This window comes from Vipera berus (assembly GCF_964194415.1).
Source record: "Vipera berus genome assembly, chromosome: 3".
NCBI lineage: Eukaryota > Metazoa > Chordata > Lepidosauria > Squamata > Viperidae > Vipera > Vipera berus.
In genome coordinates, this window is record NC_138204.1 from 217,749,692 (window position 1) to 217,768,686 (window position 18,995).

At 51.8% G+C, this 18,995-nt stretch overlaps 1 protein-coding gene across 6 annotated transcripts in view; it reads right to left on the bottom strand.

The window, feature by feature from the left end:
* NUGGC (nuclear GTPase, germinal center associated) overlaps positions 1-18,589 on the bottom strand; it is a 37,257-nt gene extending 18,668 nt beyond the window's left edge. For 4 of the 6 annotated variants that reach the window (XR_014025893.1, XM_081323316.1, XM_081323315.1 and 1 more), the window contains exons 1-9: positions 17,944-18,242; positions 13,771-13,923; positions 12,201-12,394; positions 11,867-11,976; positions 10,757-10,834; positions 4,204-9,283; positions 1,762-2,821; positions 1,061-1,286; positions 658-870 (exon numbers count right to left, since the gene is read on the bottom strand). Coding sequence is in view for 5 of the 6 variants with exons in the window: in XM_081323316.1 (XP_081179442.1) it covers positions 658-870; positions 1,061-1,286; positions 1,762-2,821; positions 4,204-9,283; positions 10,757-10,834; positions 11,867-11,976; positions 12,201-12,394; positions 13,771-13,923; positions 17,944-18,086 (7,257 nt within the window). In the remaining variant the exon portion in view is untranslated. Of the gene's footprint in view, positions 1-657; positions 871-1,060; positions 1,287-1,761; positions 2,822-4,203; positions 9,284-10,756; positions 10,835-11,866; positions 11,977-12,200; positions 12,395-13,770; positions 13,924-17,814; positions 18,243-18,508 lie in introns of those variants that run through there. The other 2 variants (XM_081323319.1, XM_081323318.1) reach the window with 2 other exon arrangements.
* Between the last annotated feature and the right edge of the window lie 406 nt (positions 18,590-18,995).

The following is an 18,995-nucleotide window of genomic DNA, read 5'->3' on the forward strand; positions in this document are numbered from 1 at the left end:
GATGCTCTGAAGGGGGCTGCCCTGTGCCACTGGGCTTTTGTAGACCAAGAGACACCAGCGATGAGTCACTTGCAACCCTTGTCGCTTCATGTCTGGAATACCGTAACTCAGTCTAGCTGGGGCTGCCCTTGAAGACCTTCCAGAAGCTTCAAATGATACAGGCTGCAATTCCTTTTGGATACTAGGAGAAAACGACTTTTGCGTCTCTGCTTTGGGGCTGTGCTGGCCTCCTGGTACAATTTTCACCCACTGAGCTCTGCACGGTGCCTGAACCGGCAGCTGCCCGTCCTGTGTGGGCCGAGAGCGCCCCCTACGAGCAGGTCCAGGGAGGGGGATTTGTTTCTTGCAACGTTCAGGAGGCTGACTGACGTTTTTTTCCATGGGAGTTTTTACAGGCTGAGGGAGGAGGCCCTGTGGATATTATGGGATTGAATTCCTGGAAGAATTTTGATCCAGATACCTTTTTAAAGTAGGCGTTTCATGTTTTGGTTCTTTTCCCGAACTCAAAATGACTTAGAATTGGTTGGATTGAAGGGACATCGAATCCACAGAAACAAGTATGTAAAAAAGAAAAAGTCAAAAGTTCCACCCTGACCTCGCCTTCTCCCACAAAGCCCACCTTCCCTGCTGGACCACCAGGGGAGCAGCTTCGCTTACCGTCTCAGCACAAATGTGCTTGACCGTCCCCAGGTGTTGGGTCACTCCCTGCCTGTCTTCCAGCTTCTCCAGCTCGTCCACTCTTCCGTAGACGGCCTTCACCCGGCTGTAGGCTGCCCCGGCTTCCGTCTTGCGATCTGGGCAGCGCTTCTTCAGGATGCCGGCCTTGTCCTTCATGTCCTCCAGGAGGGCTTCCAGCTCCTTGTTCCACTCCTGGGGTGCAGAACAAGAGAGGGAAAGGGGTCCCAGATGGCCTCTCTGCCGCTGGGGAAACTATGACTAAGCCTGAGCCAAGCCCAGAGGCCTCTTCTCCGTCCTCCAGGCTCGAGGGCCACAGCCATGCCGGGTCGCCCCGTGGCTGGTCCTGGGCAGGCAGGCACTGCCCGAGACAGCCCACACCCACCTCCCGGGAGAGGAACTCCACGTCGGCCTCGTACGGGCTGCCCTCTGCCGCCCTGGAGATCTCCACGACCACCGCGGTACAGGCTCTCATGGCGGAGGTGGGCAGCATGGCCTCCTCGTCCAGCAGGGCGTTGAGCAAGCAGCTCTTGCCGGCCCCTGTGTTCCCCACCACAGCTATGTGGGTCTGGGGCATCTTGGTCGCCTTCTGGAGAGCAGCAATCTGGTCCCTTGGAGGAGAGGAGGGAAAGGGAGAACCAAGCGATGCGCTGGCGCCTAGCGTCATCCTTCCCTCCCTCCCTCTCGTCACCTATCTCAGTATTTCTCAACCTTGAGTATTTTAAGACAGGTGAACTTCAACTCCCAGAATTGAACATGGCTGGCTGGAAATTCTAGGGCAGGGGTCCCCAACCCCCAGGCCACGGGCCACTACCAGGTGGTGGCCCTTTGGAGCCAGGCCACACAAGTGGCGGGCAGGTGCAGCTCCATTTGTGTGAGCAACAGGCACACGCGTTCGCAACTCCATCTGCATCAGCAGCGTGTGCCCACTGCTGGTGCAAATGGAGTTGCACGTTCTTGCCTGCCTGCTACTCACACAAAACCATTCCCCCCACACACACACACCCGTCTCCTGTTCTTAAGAGTGAGCCGTAAGGGAGTTGGGCGGCTATATAAATTATCTTAAGAAATAATAAATTAAAATACCTCCATTCCTCCACGTGGGTGTTGTCAATGCCCTCCACTGAACTCAAGGCCTGCAGGATTTCTGCCAGCACCGACTGGCACTCCTGCAGCTGGAAGGCAACGTCTTGCTCGGAGGACGCCCACTCGGCCGGGCTGCGGCTCTCTGCTCTTTCACGGAGGCAGCTGCCCTGGGACTCTCTCCGAGCAGGAGGGTCTCTGAAGAGGGGGACCCTTTCCCTGAATGCTGGTGGTGCAGGACACGACACGGCGGCTGCCACGCGCAGACACTCTGCGTCTGAAGGCTCGGCCAGCCCAGCCTTCTCTGACTTATAGGGAATCTGAGACTCTCTGCCTCCAAAATCTGCCGGGTGTGAAGATCCTTCTGGCTGCTCGTCTGCTGAGGTTTGGGGGACATGAGAGGTGGGGTGTGAGAGGTGAGGGCAAAGCTGTTTCCTTTCCTCCTGGAACTGAAGCTCCATGTCTGCCAAGGGACTCTGTGCCAGCTGGGACCCATCACGCTCCAGTGGCAGAGCCCTGCAAGCTCCTTGATCCACACAGACGTCGATGGCTGGGGAACCACCAGATGTGACCGGGGTCCAGGGGGCTTCCTGGGAGGCCTGGTGGGAGGCAGCCTGTCCTGCTCCACCCTCAGGCCTGCAAATGTCCTTCTCAAGAGGGGAGCCAGTGTGGACGGCCGTTCCAGCAGAAGCGCCAGCCTGGGTGGGGCAGAGAGCAGGGAGGGAGGATTCGTCCCCCTTGAACGGCAGAGGCGTGTCTTCCTGCACAGGCTCTTCCTTTACCGGGAGCCAAGCGGACCCCTTGGCCGGGGCTGAACTGCGGTGAAGGGCGGAAGGATCCTCGGGATTGTCCCCTCCCCGTGCAGAGGCCACAGGAGTTCTTCCCGATGGAGGAGGAGACTTGTTTCTCCTGCAATCTTGGCCGTCAGATTCTTCATCGGTCAGCTCTGTTTTCAGTGGGGGATCACAACGGCCCAACCCTGACTGTAGAACCGTTTTGCTGCTGGATTCCCACAGAGACTGGGGGAACGGCTCACTCGTGACACGGGCGCTTTCCATTTTATCTGTGGGAATATTTTTAAAAATGGGGGAAAGTTAGGGACAGTAATGCAAAACTTCTCCCTGCCCTTCCTTGGTCTCTGCCTGGCTGAAGGAGGACCGGCAAGCGAACGCGAGGTTCTCAGTGGGATATCAGCCCCTGGTCCCCCTCGCCCCAAGGCTGCAGGTGTGCCCCCACCTCTGAACAAACCAAGCAACCACTACTGGAGCCCCTCCCTCAAAGATCAAGGGTACAAACTCTCTTTTTCTGGGGGTTGAAAGCACCATCCTGCTGGGAAAAACTTCTCTCTTCTGGAGAAGATATGCAATTCTTTCATTAAGTATCTCTCCTCTCCCATTTTTCTGGCTTTAGAAATTCTGCTTTTCCCATCTGCTTGCTGCTTTTCAAATCCGACCCTTTAAATGAAAGCAGGGGTCTCCCAGCACGGCCACTTCAAGACCTGTGGACTTCAACTCCCAGAAATACACAGGTCTTAAGGTGGCCAAGGCTGGACACGCCTGCTTTAAACTACGTGGGGCTCTTGGCGTCCTGAGCTTCCTTTTAAAGCAGGGCCTTCTCATCACCAACCCCGCGTCCGACACCCAGCTGCCAGGAACCGGCATTGGATGGGCCAGGAAGCAGCAATGCATCCTGCCATCAGCTGCCAGGGAGGAAATAGGCAGTTGGCACGTAGGGGGTGGAGATGACCTAGAAGGAAGGGGGAGGGGTTGACAGGTCTAACGGAAACAAGAGGTGCGAGAACCAGCTTGTTCCAGTCTTCAAGGCTGCGGAGGCTGAGAAAAGAACGTGGATTGCACCAAACATCTGAGCGGTTCCCAAAGACCAAAACGGCACTCCATTGGCCGAAGACGAACCGGTCAGGGAGGGAAGGTGGGATGAAGGGGAAGGGCTTGCAACCCTGTGGGTGGGAGCTTCAGTTCTAGCCGGCTTTGCTGCAACCACAGTCTCTAGTAGAAGAACTCCTTGCTGTGATCAAATGGAGTCGAGGGTCTCTCTCTCTCTCTCTCTCTCCCAGGGACCCAAGTGGGGCAAGCCTGACACCTGTTACTGACTCACCATCTGCAGAGTTGGGCTTAACAGCTGCGGCAAGAAAGGCTGTAAAATGGGGCAAAATTCACTTAACTCACTTAGCAACAGAAATCCTGGGTTGTTACGATTGTAAGTCAAGGACTGCCTGTATCAATGTGGTTTTTACGTTTTCTGTGGTTTTTGTATGGGGTTTTAGCCGTTGGTTGTGCAGCAGGCAGAGTTGCCTTTGATGGGATGGGGGAGGGCTCTATAAATTTGATTTTAGGAATAAATGAACTAGACGTGGCGGGTAGCAGCCCCCGTCCCAGAACCCAAAGCGAAGAGGACTGAAGAGTGAAAAACGGCTTCTGCGATTACCTTGGCCAGGAGACCCTCCGGGGCTGCCTTGACGAGGGAAAACGCTTCCTTCGGCCAGCATCCCGCTCCGATCGCCCTCCAGGGCCTTCCCAGAATCCTCCTGGCAGGCAGAGCCATCCGGTCCGTCTCCTCCATCCGATTCTCCACCCTGCAGCCACCGGCCGGGAGCCTCCTGCTCAGACGGACTGAGAGGATGGGAAGACTCCAGACGGGTGTCCCCTGGGAGAGCCTGGCTGTCGTCAGACATGGCCACGTCTGGGGGTGTCCCCGGGTCTTCATCGTACCCGCCTGCTTCAGAGGGAGAGTACCACTCCGTTTCTGAGAGCGTGCCAGAGCTTCCAGAAAGGCCGCCCAGCAGTTTGTCTGAATTGCTCCAGTGCGGACTGGGAGAGGATTCGCAGCTTTGGGAACTAGGGGTGATGCCCAGAGACGAAGAGGCGCACAGGTCCTCTTCAAAAGGCACCTCCGTGGATTCTGCATTTGGCGCCTCAGCAGCAGAGCCGCTGCTCAAGTCCTCCAGCGCCAAGCCCACTTCCGAGGGGAAGGGCTCCTCCTGGAAGCAGCAGACCTCCTGCACGGTGCCCGCTGAGCCCTGGCCTTCTTCTTTGGGGGAAGAGCCGGGCCCAGCTGACCGGGCTCCAGGGGACACACGGGCAGCTTCAGGGATTTGGGCACCCTCGTCTTCAGGTGAACTGGGCCCATCGCAGCCCAGGCTCTCCCCGGGGTCTCCCGCAGCCCCTTCAGGCTGGCAGCTGATGTTCTCCACAGCCGCCGTTTCTGAAGACTGAGCTTTCAGCTCTTTCGCTTTCCCATTTTCAATTGCCGGTTCATTGGAGTAGATGTTGCTTTTAAAGTAACTTCTCACGATCTGAGCGATATTATCTCCATTTCTTTGCGTAGGGTCAGAGCACAGAGGGATTCGGTCTCTACACTGATCAAGGAACTTCACTATCATTTTGCCAAATTGCTCATTGCTCCTCTTCAAATTGGGAGGAGGAGGAGGAGGAGGAAGCACAGAAGATGAAGCTGGATCACTCGCAGAGCCCTGAACGGAGACAAAATGCTGCCCGCAGAGTTTCTTTTGATGAGAGGCATCGCCTCCCAAATCTAACTCCTCATTTTGATGTCTTTTTCTAGGAGAAGAGCTGTTCAATTCGTCCCCCTCCTGCAAAAGGGCCTTGCGGCCCTCTGAGCTCCCTAATCTCTCGCTGTACCCCGCAGGGGGATCCGGACCACTCCCCAGCTGGCACACGCTTTCTTGGCACGGCAGCCTGTTGATGTCTTGATGCAGCCCTCTGGCGTCCTGAGCGTGTTCGTCTTCTCCTGAGCAGGGTCTGCTGGACATCTCACTTCCTGGAAGCTCTTTAACGGCTCCTCCGGGAGGTGAAGCCACCGTTGCCCCGTCTGGCTGCCCAGGAAGCCTGCCAGCCACGGGCCAACTATCTTGGAGCAAGCCCTGACTGGTGTTTTCTATGGAGCCACGATCCTTAGAAAGGATTTTGACAGCCCTGGCGTCCTCCTTTGCTGAGACCGAAGGGGACTTTGCAGGCTGACCAGCCGAGTTGACAGGATCAAGCTCCATTTCATCCCCACCTGGATCCTCCGGTGCTTCTGACGCTCCCTTCCTGCTCTTTGCCGAAAGGGAGGCGGTGTCTCCAGGCTCTGTCCCTGTGGGTGGAGATGCAGCCCTTACAGGACGACCTTGGTCGTGGTGGGAGGAGGTTTGTCCCTCCAGATTCATCTTCAGCATCTCAGCACGAGAACCAGCCTTCAGTGGCCCAGCACTGGCCTCTTGAGTGGCCAGATCACGTGGTCTTTGGAGGGTGGATTCCTCAGTTGGTTCCCTAAATGCTTTACTGCTGCCAAGCGCATTAACTATCTGTTCAGCTGGATCAAACGATGAGGAGTCCCTTCTTCTAGGAAGATCATGCGTCTTAAAAGGACTGAAGCGGCCCTTCTCTTCTTTTTCAGCTTCAGACGCACAAATGTGCAGATAGCGCTCCTCCTGCTCCTGAGGCAACTGTGGGGCCTCGGCAGAATCATCCCTCTGTTCCACTGGGAGGTTCACAGCAACAGTCCCAGGCTGCAGAAGGCCAACACTCGGGAGAGCTAGCACAGTACCGCTTCTTGCCTTACTGCAAGGAGAATTTTCAGCAATTTGACCAAACCCACCGCTCTGCTCAGGAACGAAGACAGCTCGCGTATGTTCTTCTGGAACAGGAAGGTTGATCTGCTCAACAGGGGCTTCTGGTTCCTCAGAAGCTCCGTGCTGTATAAGAGGGTCTTCAAGAAAAAGCAACTTTTCCCCAACATCAGGTCCTTGGGATTTCACTTCTAAATAATTTCCCAGATTCTCAGGCTCAACAATATCAGATTTCAGTTCTTGGGGATCAACATCCGTAAGACATTGTTGCTGGTTTATCACATAGGAGAATGTACTACCCGGCTCGTTCAACAATCCCACCTGCGTAGGACTTTGGCCAAAATCCCTCTTTGTGACAGCTAAAGGAATGTTTGCTACAGGACTTGCCCTTGCCTCCTCCTCCTCCTCCTCCTCCTCCTCCTCCTCTTCGTCTCTCAAATTGGTCTTCACTGTGTCTTCCTCATTCAGACTTGTAAACTGTTCGTCTTCTGTGACATACTGAGAGCTCAAAAGGTGGTTACAATCAGACACTGATCTCTCTCCTGCTTCATGTTGGCTTTTCAAAGACAACTGTGGCCCCACAGGAGAACAGTCACCCAAGTGGGAAATTCTCCCATTTTCAAGGCCCTCTCTAGAGGAATCGCCCTTTCTACCTACCAAGCCCAAAGAGTAGCACTCAGCAGGATCGGCATCAGGGCTTCTCGTGAGGGAGGCATCAGCACCAGGACGTTGAACTTTCTCCTGCTCTACAAGGCATCTCAGTTCTTTGTCTGGGCCATCTTCAGCCTCTCGCTCTTGGTTGGCTGCATCTTTGTTGGTTGCTGCTGAGGTGCCGATTACGCATCTCTTCACCTCTGATTCTTCTTCACCTGGTACATCCTTACCGTCACCCTGGCACTGTCTGTCACTTCCACTTTCGGAACTGGGCCGTTCTGCTCCCGACAACCCAACCATTGAAACATCGACAATTCCCGGGGAAGAATCATCACTTTCACTCAACTCTTCCACATCCTGTAGCCTGGAACCAGCAGTAACGTTATTTGAGTTGTTGCTGGGTTCAGCACCTCTTTGATTCTCATGTTCCAATTTTTCCTCCGTCGTGGAACTTCCTTCCACTTGATGTTCAAAGAGAATCTTGCTGCTCTGGAATGGGCATTGATCAAAAATGAGACCCCCTAAATTCCCTGGTGGTTCAGAAACTGAAGTTCCTGAAGCCTCCGCAAGAGCTATGTTTTCCTTCAAAACAGGACATGCTTGCGACAAAACCGTTCCAAGAACCCTTCCTTCTTCACAGGTCTCCGGTAGGTCTTTGGAATGGAGGAGTTTGTCTATTTTTTCAGAAGCTTCACTCCGGCCCTTCTTTTCTTCTTTGAAGAACCTGCCTGAGAATTGTTCGTCAAGGACCAGGGTCTCGGATAATTTCTGAAGAAGCATCTCCTTGACCACCCGTGCCTTTGAGTCAGGGCCATCAGCACTTGGCCTCTTGGCTGGGTTCACATCCTTGAAAGACTTTGTTGCTGCTACTTCCATCTCACCGGGCTTCACTCCATCACTCCACGGCCCCATTTCTGCACAAGTGTCCACCATGCTGGCCTTACTGCAAGTGCCTCCAGCATCCACGGGAATCACAGAGCCTGTCTCTGGTTCAGGTTCTCTGCTGTGAAGGTGGCCATCTGTGCCTTCTAAGCCAGCATCTGTTGGAGGCTCCATTTCCACATCTTCACTAGCTGTAACCCTTTGAGGAGAATCTATTGTGCAGTCTACACCACCAGTCTGGGTCCCAGACGATGAATTTCTTGAAGGTAAAAGTGCATTTCTTCTCTCAGAATCTAATCTCTCTTGACTTAAGATTTTGGTTCTTCCCCAAAAGAAAAACAGATCTCTGCCGTTCTCTTTGCTATGTTGCTGAACGTGCCCCAATCCAGAAGCTTGAATTTCTGCAGAGAGACTGATGGCTCTGCTTTCCACTGCTTCTTCTTCTGATGAGGAGGAGGAGGAGGAGGCTTTCAGTAGCTGTTTCTCCACAAGGTTCTCATTGCACCCATCTATGGAGCCACTCGCTGCCTGAGCACGGCTCCCAGCCAATTCAACTCCTTCCATTTCCTTCACTGGGTTGTCTGGTTCTGAGGCCCAAGATGCTGAAGCGGTTTCCTCCATACTTGGGCAAAGATTCATCTCAGCCACTTCCTCATCTTGGACAGTTTCGCTAAGAGCTGGAGACCCTGGGCTAAAAACAGACGGTGCACAACCAGAAGCGCCTCTTGTCTCTGTCGGGAAGACGGGTGTGAACGTTTCCTCCCAGGGTCCAGAGGCCTTGATTGGCTTTGGGGAACCATCATGATCAGCTGCTACAGAAACCTGTGAACAGGTGGGGCCAGGAAGGAGCGGAGACACGCAAGCTCTCTCAGGATCACTTCTGTCACCCTTGTGTTGAAACAGCTGTTGCGCATTGGCTGTGTCATACTCTAGGGCACTCTCACTAGGGCGGCAGCTGCTGCTGCTGCGAGAAACGGAATCGCTGGATTCTGAATTTTCTTGAAGAGGAGAAAACTCGGGGGCGGCAAGAGAGTTCTCTTTGGGAAATGTGTAGTCTGGTGAAGCAGAACGGAGAACTTGGGAGCCTGGTCTACAAGGAGAGCTGAACGGAAGAGAAGACGAGGAAGGAAACCTAGTTTGGTCTGATGTTTCTGGCCCTCCCAAAGTGGAGTCCTGAGAAGGTGTGGAGAGTGGAGCCGTCATTGGGGAAGATGCGGAAAGAACTGGGGTTAGTGGTGAGGCCAAAGTAGTGTGGTGGTCACACTGTGTGACAGAGTTCAACAGAGGGGCCTGCCCTGGCAGGAACCCTGATAGTGCCATCTGAGGACGGGAAATGTAGTGCACAAAGGCCAAGTTCGGGTTGCCTGGATGTGAAACTCCTGCAGAAACCATGTCAGGACGCTGCGGGAAGAAAGAAAATTGAGAGATCAGCAACAAAAACACTTTGCATCTTTCAGATCTTTGCAAAGAGGCCTCAGCTTCTCCCACGAGTCCCCGAATTTGTCATGGTCTCCTTTGCCTGCTGCCCTAAATTAGCACCTTTGATATGTGTTGCAACTGAAGCTCTCAGGATTCAGAGAACTTCTGCAAGCTCAGCCACACCAGGTGGCTACTTCGGAAAGGATTCCACCTGTCCTGCTTCCTACACGGGTGGAACTCCCATTTCCAATGCTTCTGTCTTCTGTTAACAGACATTAATGCCTATCAACATTTGAGAAGCGTTGGAGATGGAGATCCACCTACAGACTATGACTCTATCCAAATTCTATTTTCAAGTGTGGAAAAAATCTGTAAAAAAATAAGAGAATAACAGAGTTGAAGGGGACCTTGGAGGTCATCTAGTCCAACCCCCTGCTTGAGCAGGAAACCCTCTACCATCTCAGACAAATGGCTATCCAGTCTCTTCTTAAAAGCCTCCAGTGACAGCACCTGCAACTCACGGAGGCAACTTCTGTCCCACTGTTTAACTGTTCTTAGTCCTAGGTTGGTTCTCCCCTTAATTAGTTTCCATCCACTGATTCTTGTCCTGCCTTCTGGTGCTTTGGGAAATAAGGCGACCCCCTCCTCTTTGTGGCAGCCTCTCAAATACTGGATCGCTGCTATCCTGTTTCCACTAGTCCTTCTTTTCATTAAACCAGACATACCCAATTCCTGCAACTGTTCTTCACGTGTTTTAGCTTCCAGCCCTCAATCATCTTTGCTGCAAAGTCAAGCAATTTCTGTAGACAATCTCTCCTGTGCCTGCCCAGTTTTTTTCTTCCCCTTGCCCTACAGAGCAGAAAGACTGCAGAGGAAAGGATTACAAGAGAATAAGCAGGCATACACACAATGGGGAATCCATCAGGCTTTGCATGCCCGGGACTGCTGGTGCCATTGCATTCTTTTTATGTGTTTTTCCCCATTGTATACCTACTTATTCTCTTGTCTTGTAATCCCTTCCTCTCTATTGAATGTAAATACAAACATTAATTCCTTTCTTGCTAATTATCCCAGTTCCTGAGTGAGCGTTCCAAAGGGCATTGTAGGAGGAAAAGGGGAAGCACGGTCATATGATTTCCAACCTAGCAACCACTTTGCTTGACAACAAAGAGCGGCTAGTCCCAACTGTGGTCACTAAATGAGGACAACCTGTATTAGATTTATGACCACTGACTCCTGAAGACCTTAGGCAGGACTAGAACTCACCGTCTCCCACTTTGAAGCCTGGCATTTCAACTACTACACCAAACTAACTCTCTCCTGTAAAGACAACTTTATTTGTTGTATATACAGGAGATTGTTGTAGTTTATTCAACAATTGTTAAGAGAAAATAATGGTTTAACACAATTTGTGGACTCAGCTGTTAACTGAAAACACGTGTTTGTATTTCTCACTTTTAATAATTGGGGGAAATTTCTTCTGTCTCCATAAACACTTTGCATCTGATCAGGACAGCAATCGCAATGCTCAAACTGCAAAAAGAAGAAAAAGGGTGATTAATGTTTTTTTCCTGAAGAATTAAATAACTTTTTTAAAAAGAAAAGAATAAAGAATAGCGGTGAATAAAGATGAAAAAGAAAAACGCACAAGAAGCAGCTTCCAATCTTCTTTGCAGGCAGCAATTAGCAACTGCCCAGTTTGGGTCATGAAAATTCTGCAAAAAACCCACCAAGCCCAGAGAGCAATAAAAAAATCCACAGCTCAGTCCTGAACTGCTACATAGCACCAATCACCAATAAAAGTTCTTGCTGTCTTTTTCCTAATCAAACATTTCACAAAAATAAAAATCTGGAATAAAGCTCATTGTTTTTGTGTCCTGCTATTCTGAAGGCTTCTTTTAGCTTTGAAATAACGATAACCTAGATGTGATTTAAGAAAGTGAAGTTTTAAGCAAACTCGGTGTCCTTAAAGCCTCCCCTATGGCTGTGAGCTTGATGACTTTTCCAGTCGTCCGAAGTCACGAGAAGCAGCCCTCCAGAGCACCAGTGGGCAATCTCCTGGCCTCACCTTATTCAGGAGACTCCACTGGTCTGGGCTGGTTGCTCATGTTTTAATCTCCAGGACTTTAATCACCTTCGTTGCTCTGCTCTGTGCTCATCTCAACATCTAGACTGACCTGGATTAGCCAGGGTCCTTGCCTAACGACCAGCAGGATTTGGTTTACGATGGCATGTGGGATTGCTGTCACTAAGTGAGGCAGTCATGTGATATTGCGCTTTACAAGGGCATTGCTTGGTGATGAAAATCACAAATCCTATCACAACTCAAAGACTTCCTGCATAGCTAGCGGCATCCTGACCTCGTAGGAAGGAACAAAATGTCACCCAGACCGGTTCATCAAAAACACTGCAAGGTCAGGCTGTAATTTATGCTGCGCTTGCCTTACTGTCGTGACATTCCTCATTTAGCATTAGGAGCTGTTTGCAAGTAAGATGGTTAATCATCACACTAAATCATTTTCTGACCAATATGTGCATTTATACAATGTGCAGGGAAAGTCTTACCAGAAAGTAAAAGGGAGAATTTGGCTGCCGTGTGTAGCTTCCCAGGAGCAGGTTTTTCCCAGCAGGATGGCCAAAAGTGACTGTATCTCCTTCTCGCAAAATTACTCTACCTGCACACAAAATGATCCATTAAAAGAGTTTTTAAAATATGTTTAAAGCTCAGAGGTTTTGTCACAAAGCTCCTCTTGTTACAGGCTCTCAATCTAGCACAGCTGCTGGATTTGGGAATATAACCGCCACTGATAAAAGAATTATTAGTAGTTGACAGTCAACCAGGGCAGGCCCCAGAGCCATAGTCCCTCATGCCTCTCTTAAGGACACTGCCTACACGTACCTTCAATGCGGATGTCGTTGACATACACGCCTGTCAGGCTGGAGTCCACCAGGATGTATGCGCCATCTGTCCGGATTATCCGCGCATGGATACGAGAGATGTACTTGAGGTCCGTGGGGGTGGCGGCCGGAGAGCTGAGACAATAGTCCACCACCTGGTGGTTTCGGCCGAACAGGGTGATGGCCTTGTCAAAGCTTGGGAGAAAGAAATAAGTACAGTGTTTGTAAGGTTACTACGTGGTTCCATGTGGTTTCCAGCTGGCTTTCTGATTGTCTTTTAGATCAGGGGTCTCCAAACTTGGCAACTTTAAGGCTTGTGGACTTCAACTCCCAGAATTCCCCAGCCAGCACACGCTGCCCACAAGTCTTAAAGTTGCCAAGTTTGGAGACCCCTGCTGTAGATAGCAGCCTCATTGAGGACAGATGCTGGGATAGTTCAGGAACAGCCCAATGAAACATCCCCACCACAATATTAAAAAGCAGACACAGAGACAGCGAGACAAAATCTCTAGCTAGCCATATTGTTAAAAATCTGTTCTGGGGGAAACGGCTGGGAGACAATAGCTAGTTGGAAAGGAACTCCTCCGGCTGGCTGCCGGACAAGGGGCAGGCTGGAGCGGGAAGCTTCCCCACCATTTTCCCCAAAAGCGTGGAAGAGGGTCCTTGCCCCAAAGCTCCCGAGCCAAGGCAGCTGCCCCCGGGGCCAAAGGCAGAAGCAGCCGGGCACGGGGCCAGGGAAGTGGGGAGAAAGGGATGGAGAGAGTGAGCGAGCGACGGATTGGGATAAAGGAGGCTGAGTTCTTCTCTTTTGCCTTCCTTTTTCTGTCAGTTGAAGAAGGGGGTAGCACGATGGGTACATGCATACACGGGTATCCTACTTAAAACATTTGACAGGCAGAAATGTGAATTTAAGTAGAAGGAACAGGTGTGGAAAATTAAACCAACCATCCGACCTTTATATACAGGTAGTCCTCAATTTATGACCACAACCGAGCCCAAAATTTCTGTTGATAAGTGAAACATTTCTTAAGTGAGTTCTGTCTCATTTTACGACCTTTCTCGCCACAGCTTTTAAGTGAATCACCACAGTTGTTAAATTAGTCAAACTGTTCTTAAGTCAATCTGGCTTCCCTCACTGACTTTGTGAGAAGGGGATCACGTGACACACACATCCCAGGGACTCTGCAACCGTCATAAATACGAGTCGGTTGCCAAATGCCTGAATTTTGATTGCACGACCATGGGAAGGCTGCAGCGGTCATAAGTGTGGAAAAACAGACATAAGTCACTTTTTTCAGTGACGTTGTAACTTTGAATGGTCACTAAAGGAACTGTTGTAAACCGAGGACCACCTGTATCCCAAGCAAGGCTGTCTGCAGAGTGGGGACAACGGGGAAGTCCCCGGGGTGGCCCTCGTTAGGTGACCAATGCCCCCCCAATGCCTGTCTAAGAGGGGCGGGGCTTTGGTGACAGTGGCGGCCACACAGAGGCCTTGCTGTCCCCCCCTCCTTGGAGACCCCCCCCCCGACCACGAGGCTCTGCCCTCCGGAGGGGAGGGGGGTGCTACTTACTGGATAACCTCACAGCTGCCGGGGACGGGAGCCCGGGGGCCGATGCTGCGCAGGTGACTCTGCTGGGGCCCCTGGCCACTCGGCAGGCAGGGGAGGGCCATCTCAGGGGATTCCCCCTTCCTTCCACTCCGGCCACGGCCAGGCAGACTCAGGCTGTCAACGAAAAGCAGAAGACCCGCTTGGACACCCGGAGGATCCATTCCTGCCTGCGCTGCGGGACGAAGCTCCTCCTCCTTATTGCGTGGAGGCGGCCCTGGAGCGAAGGAAGCCGTCGCCCCGTCCTGCCCGCCCCGCCTCCCTCGGGCACCAGCTGGCTTCTTGCAAGGATCTCCACCTTCCCACCTGCCCTTCCCGGGGTGGCAGAGACGGAGGGCGCGAGTCGGCCTGACTCCACAGAGGTCCTGCTTTTAAAAAAATGGCGATGGCCACATCAGATCAGGGACCGGCTTGCCTTTCCCAGGGAGGCTGTTCCATGCCTTGGAAATGCAAGGCCTCCTTGCCTGCCCCCTACCCCAACCTGTAGGACCCGTAGCAGTTACCCCTGTACATCTAACTCCTCCGGCTCCTACGAACTGCAGGAGGAACCCCGCAGGTACAGGCCACCCCAGGTGTGGTCTATTCAGCAGCATGTCATGAAAGAAGCTGTCGTTTAATTCATCAAGCCCTGTCTGCTCTTCCAAGATCGAATCAGACTTACTCCTTAACTGCTTATTATACGTATGTTGTCTGCATATGCATAACATACGTATACCTATGTTGTATACAGTAGGTGTGCATCATGCGTGTGTTTCACTTTGAGAGCGGGCAACTAAATTTCGTTTTTGATGTGCGCCGTTGTGCCCACAGTAAAAAAATGACAGTAAAGGTCATCTTATCTTATTCGCTCTGATCTACTTCAGATATTGTCCTTTAAATACCCAAACCCCCATTAACTGTTGGGAGAAAGAGGCACCAACCCAAACTCAAGAGGGCTACTTAAATCAGGGGTCCCCAACTTTTCTGGCTCTGTAGACCGATCGTGGCGGCAAAGGCAGCGGGGTGGGGGGATGGGTTTGCATGCTAGTCTGCCGCTTGCACACTCCAGTTCCCAACGGGCTGCGGCCCGGTACTGGGTCGCGGCCCGGGGGTTGGGGACCCCTGATTTAAATGAATCGACAATAGCTCTTGGGCTCAACTCAGCACACGGGAGAAGAGAGACAAAAAGACAGTCAATTCTATAGCTTACGTGTCCTAGCAAGATTTCCTGCTATTTCAACTACAGCAGCAGATGGATAAAAGGCTGAGTGCCAAAGAATGGAGGCCTTTGAACTCTGGTGCTGGAGAAGACTCCTGCGAGTCCCTTGGACTGCAAGGCGATCCAACCGGTCAGTCCTAGAGGAGATCCACCCTGACTGCTCTTTAGAAGGCCAGATCCTGAAGCTAAAACTCAAATACTTTGGCCACCTGATGAGAAGGAAGGACTCAGTGGAGAAGAGCCTAATGCTAGGAAAGGTGGAGGGCAAGAGAAGAAGGAAAACGACGGAGAAGGAGGTGGCTGGATGGAGTCACTGAAGCAGGAGGCGTGAGCTTAGATGGACTCCAGAAGATGGTAGAGGACAGGAAGGCCTGGAGGAACGTTGTCCATGGTGTCGCGAGGGGTCGGACGCGACTTCACAGCTAACAACAGCAGCAGATGGATGAGAAGTAGGACAACCGTTTGCTTTTCTAACATTGTAATTAGTAAAGGAATGCACGCTCCAGCGGTTTCTTCTTTGTGCTTTGCTAATTCCTTGTTTCCTCTTTCCTCTGACTAGCTACTAACTTAGCTATTAAGAAGCAGGAACATGGGAACGCTCAACATGAAAGATTACGGGTTGACGGTCTCAGCAAATGGAAACGGGCTGGAATTGGACACTCTCAGCCAGAAGTCCTACAGTTCTTACTAGCCGAGACATGAAACACAAAGGAGGGCTTGTCCGGCTTTCCTAATCCGGACGGACACAGTGAGGGCAGCTCTCGGCTACAAGGCAGTCGGCGCCCAGGTTAGACTTTGTGAACAAAACATGAATACGATTATCTAAGTTTATGTTCTAACCACTGATGCGGAAGGAATTTATGAGTTTTATGACCAAGGCCTGCTTGAAATCAACGGGAGATGCAAGTAAGATATGGTGCTGCTGCTGACTGGAGACTGGAATATCAAATCTGGAAACATTAAAGAGGAAAACATACTTGACCTACAATGATCTTTCTATGTACGAGAACGTCCAATATTGAGAGATGAAGGTAGGTCACTACTACAGAGATTAACAATAATAAGTTGGAAGGGACCTTGGAGGTCATCTAGTCCAACCCCCTACTCAGGCAGGAAACCCTGTACCATTTCAGGCAAATGGCTGTCCAGTCTCTTCTTAAAAACTTCCAGTGTTGGAGCATCCACCGCTTGTGGAGGCGAGGAGTTCCACTGGTTAATTGTTCTAACTGTCAGGAAGTTTCTCCTTAGTTCCAGGTTGCTTCTCTCCTTGACTACTTTCCATCCATTGCTCCTTGTCCTGCCTTCAGGTGCTCTGGAGAACAGCCTGGCTCCCTCTTCTTTGTGGCAGCCCCTGAGATATTGGAACACTGCTATCCTGTCCCCCCTCACCCTTCTCTTCATTAAACTACTAGACAGACCCAATTCCAGCAACCGTTCCTTATATGTTTTAGCCTCCAGTCCCCCAATCATCTTTGTTGCTCTTCTCTGTACCCTTTCTAGAGTCTCGACATCTTTTTTACATCATGGTGACCAAAACTGGATGCAGTATTCCAGGTGTGGCCTTACCAAGGCATTGTAAAGTGGTATTAGTATTAGATTATTTGATTTCTATCCTGACACATTACATAAAAATTCTTCCTATTTACCCTAAAACAACAACCCTGTGAGGTGGGCTGGGCTGAGAGAGACTAGCCCAAAGTCATCCAGCTGGCCTTTTTTACCTGTTGGGATGTCCAGAAATTATGGAACATCCACAGAAGCAAAGTAAATAAAGGACAAAGAATACGTAAAGATTCTGACTTTTTCCTGGCTTTGTCAGTTTGTTAACACTGCATTTTTGAAAGTGCTACATTTCAAGAACCATTTTGCAATACAAAGCTGCCCTGACCCACTCCGGATGCTGAATGGAGCACAACTGTGCAATACAACCACGTGTGTAATTACAGATGTTCTACGCATGTTCACCACCTGGAATCTCTGAGGACACAGGTTTCAAAAGGTTTTGCTTCAGCAGCGGCTACAAAGGATAAAATTTGATATTCTTATATATATCTTACTTAAGAATAAAGAAGAATCTTGCTATGCTTTATAGGCCAAAGCATAATTCCAGGAAGTGGTTTGGTGTAAGAATTTATCAAGGAGAGACCCAAACCTGGAACGAAGGAGGAATTTCCTGGTAGTGGGAACAATTAATCCGTGGAACGGAAGTTGCCACCGGACGTTGTGAATGCTGCAACAAGGGAGACTGGGCAGCCACCTGTCTGAAATGGCAGAGGGCAGGAATGTCCAAACTTGGGAACTGTAAGACTTCCTCTCCCAGAACTCCATAGCTGGCTGAGGAATTCTGGGAACTGAAATCCATAAGACTTAAAGTTGCCAAGGTTGCACACTGGTGGTACAGGGGACTGGACTGGATGACCTCGCTATTCTGGCACACCCTGCCTGAAGAGCTGAGGGCCTCTTCATAAACTGCAGAAAGCCTCAGTGACCTTCCTGTCCTAACTGCGCTCTAACCACAACATGCTTAGAAATCCTTATCAGACAAGAATTTTTCTGATAAAGCAGATTTTTTCTGGAACACACAGAAGCTAGGCTGAAATTTTACTGATCTGTAAAATATTTTTTTACAGTTCTTACTCTTTGGAAAATCTGCTCGATCCCATCTTGCTAGCAGCTTTTATTTCTAAATCTATTAATATAATATAATAGTTCTGAACTGTTTCTTTTTAATTTCTGCTTTCCTTTGATTAATGCCTCCCCCACTTTATAACCGCTTTCATCGACTTCCATCCGATCCCTGGAAATTTTACCTTTGCAAAGGAGGAAGGAAAGGAAAAAGGGCAGATCTCCCTTTTGCCGAGACGGCGGAGGACCAAGTCGGCCCAACCGCGGATCGGCCCAGCCAAATGCCGGACTGGTACCGGAGCCAATTTTCTCACCCAAAGAGGGAAAGTGCGACCCGTCTACTCCGCCCAGCCGCGCACAAAGCGGCGCTCTCGGGACTCGGTCGCAAATCGAGCACCTCAGCGCACCACGGAGCGGGGAGCTTTTCCACTCTGGGGAAACCGAGGCACGTGATCATCGGCCAGCAACCGGCGAGGAGCAATGAAACGTGTCTTTCCCCCCCCGGTTAGAGGAGGGCCCCCCTCACGGAAGGTGGCTCCGCTCCGGCGCTCTCGTGACCTCCTGTCCCCGACCGATAAGGCCGGCAGCCGGACGGGCAGAGCTTATCTGCGCAACCGCCCCGAGAGCCACGATCGCCTGGTCCGCGCTGGACTGGAAGGCGCCGCGAGGCTCGGAGACAGAAGCCGGGCACCGACGAGTGAAATCAACCGAAACCGGAGACTCTCCGCTCAGGCAGCCCCGCGGGAAGGGCCGGCCTCGCCAGCCTCGCCAGCCAACCGCCCCGGGGCTCCGCCAGGGATCTGCGAGGGTGACGCACTGCAGCCCCAACCGCGGATTCCACCTCCCCGCAACCGGAGGGGAAGCCTCCCCGGCCCAGACCTGCGAGGTGGAGGGGACGCCGGAGCCCCGCGGGAAGGAGCCGACCTCTCCCGCGCCGCGCCCTCCGCCTCCTTTCGCGCCAAAGCCGGCCCCGCCTACTCGGGAGGGGAAAAACGAAAGCGAAACCCGGGCCGTCCTCTGCGCCTGCGCCCGCCGCCCCTCCCCACGCCTCGCCAAGGCTGCAATGGAGGCTCTGGGCGCCGAGGGGCGTCGGCCGAGGGTCGCGCGGCTCCATTCCCAGTGCGACCGCAGCGCCCCCGCCAGGACTAAGGCGGGGTAGGAAACGGGGGGCTTCCCTGCGCCCCCAGCCTCTCCCGCAGGCTTCGTGGCCTCTGCCTGGACGCCGCCGCGAAGCAGGTTGCACCGAGGGTAGCCGCCCCCTTTTTTTTAATTTTAATTCCATTTATATCCCGCCCTTCTCCGAAGACTCAGGGCGGCTTACAAGCTTAGCAGTAGCCTTCATTCTATGTATATGCCTGCTTATTAG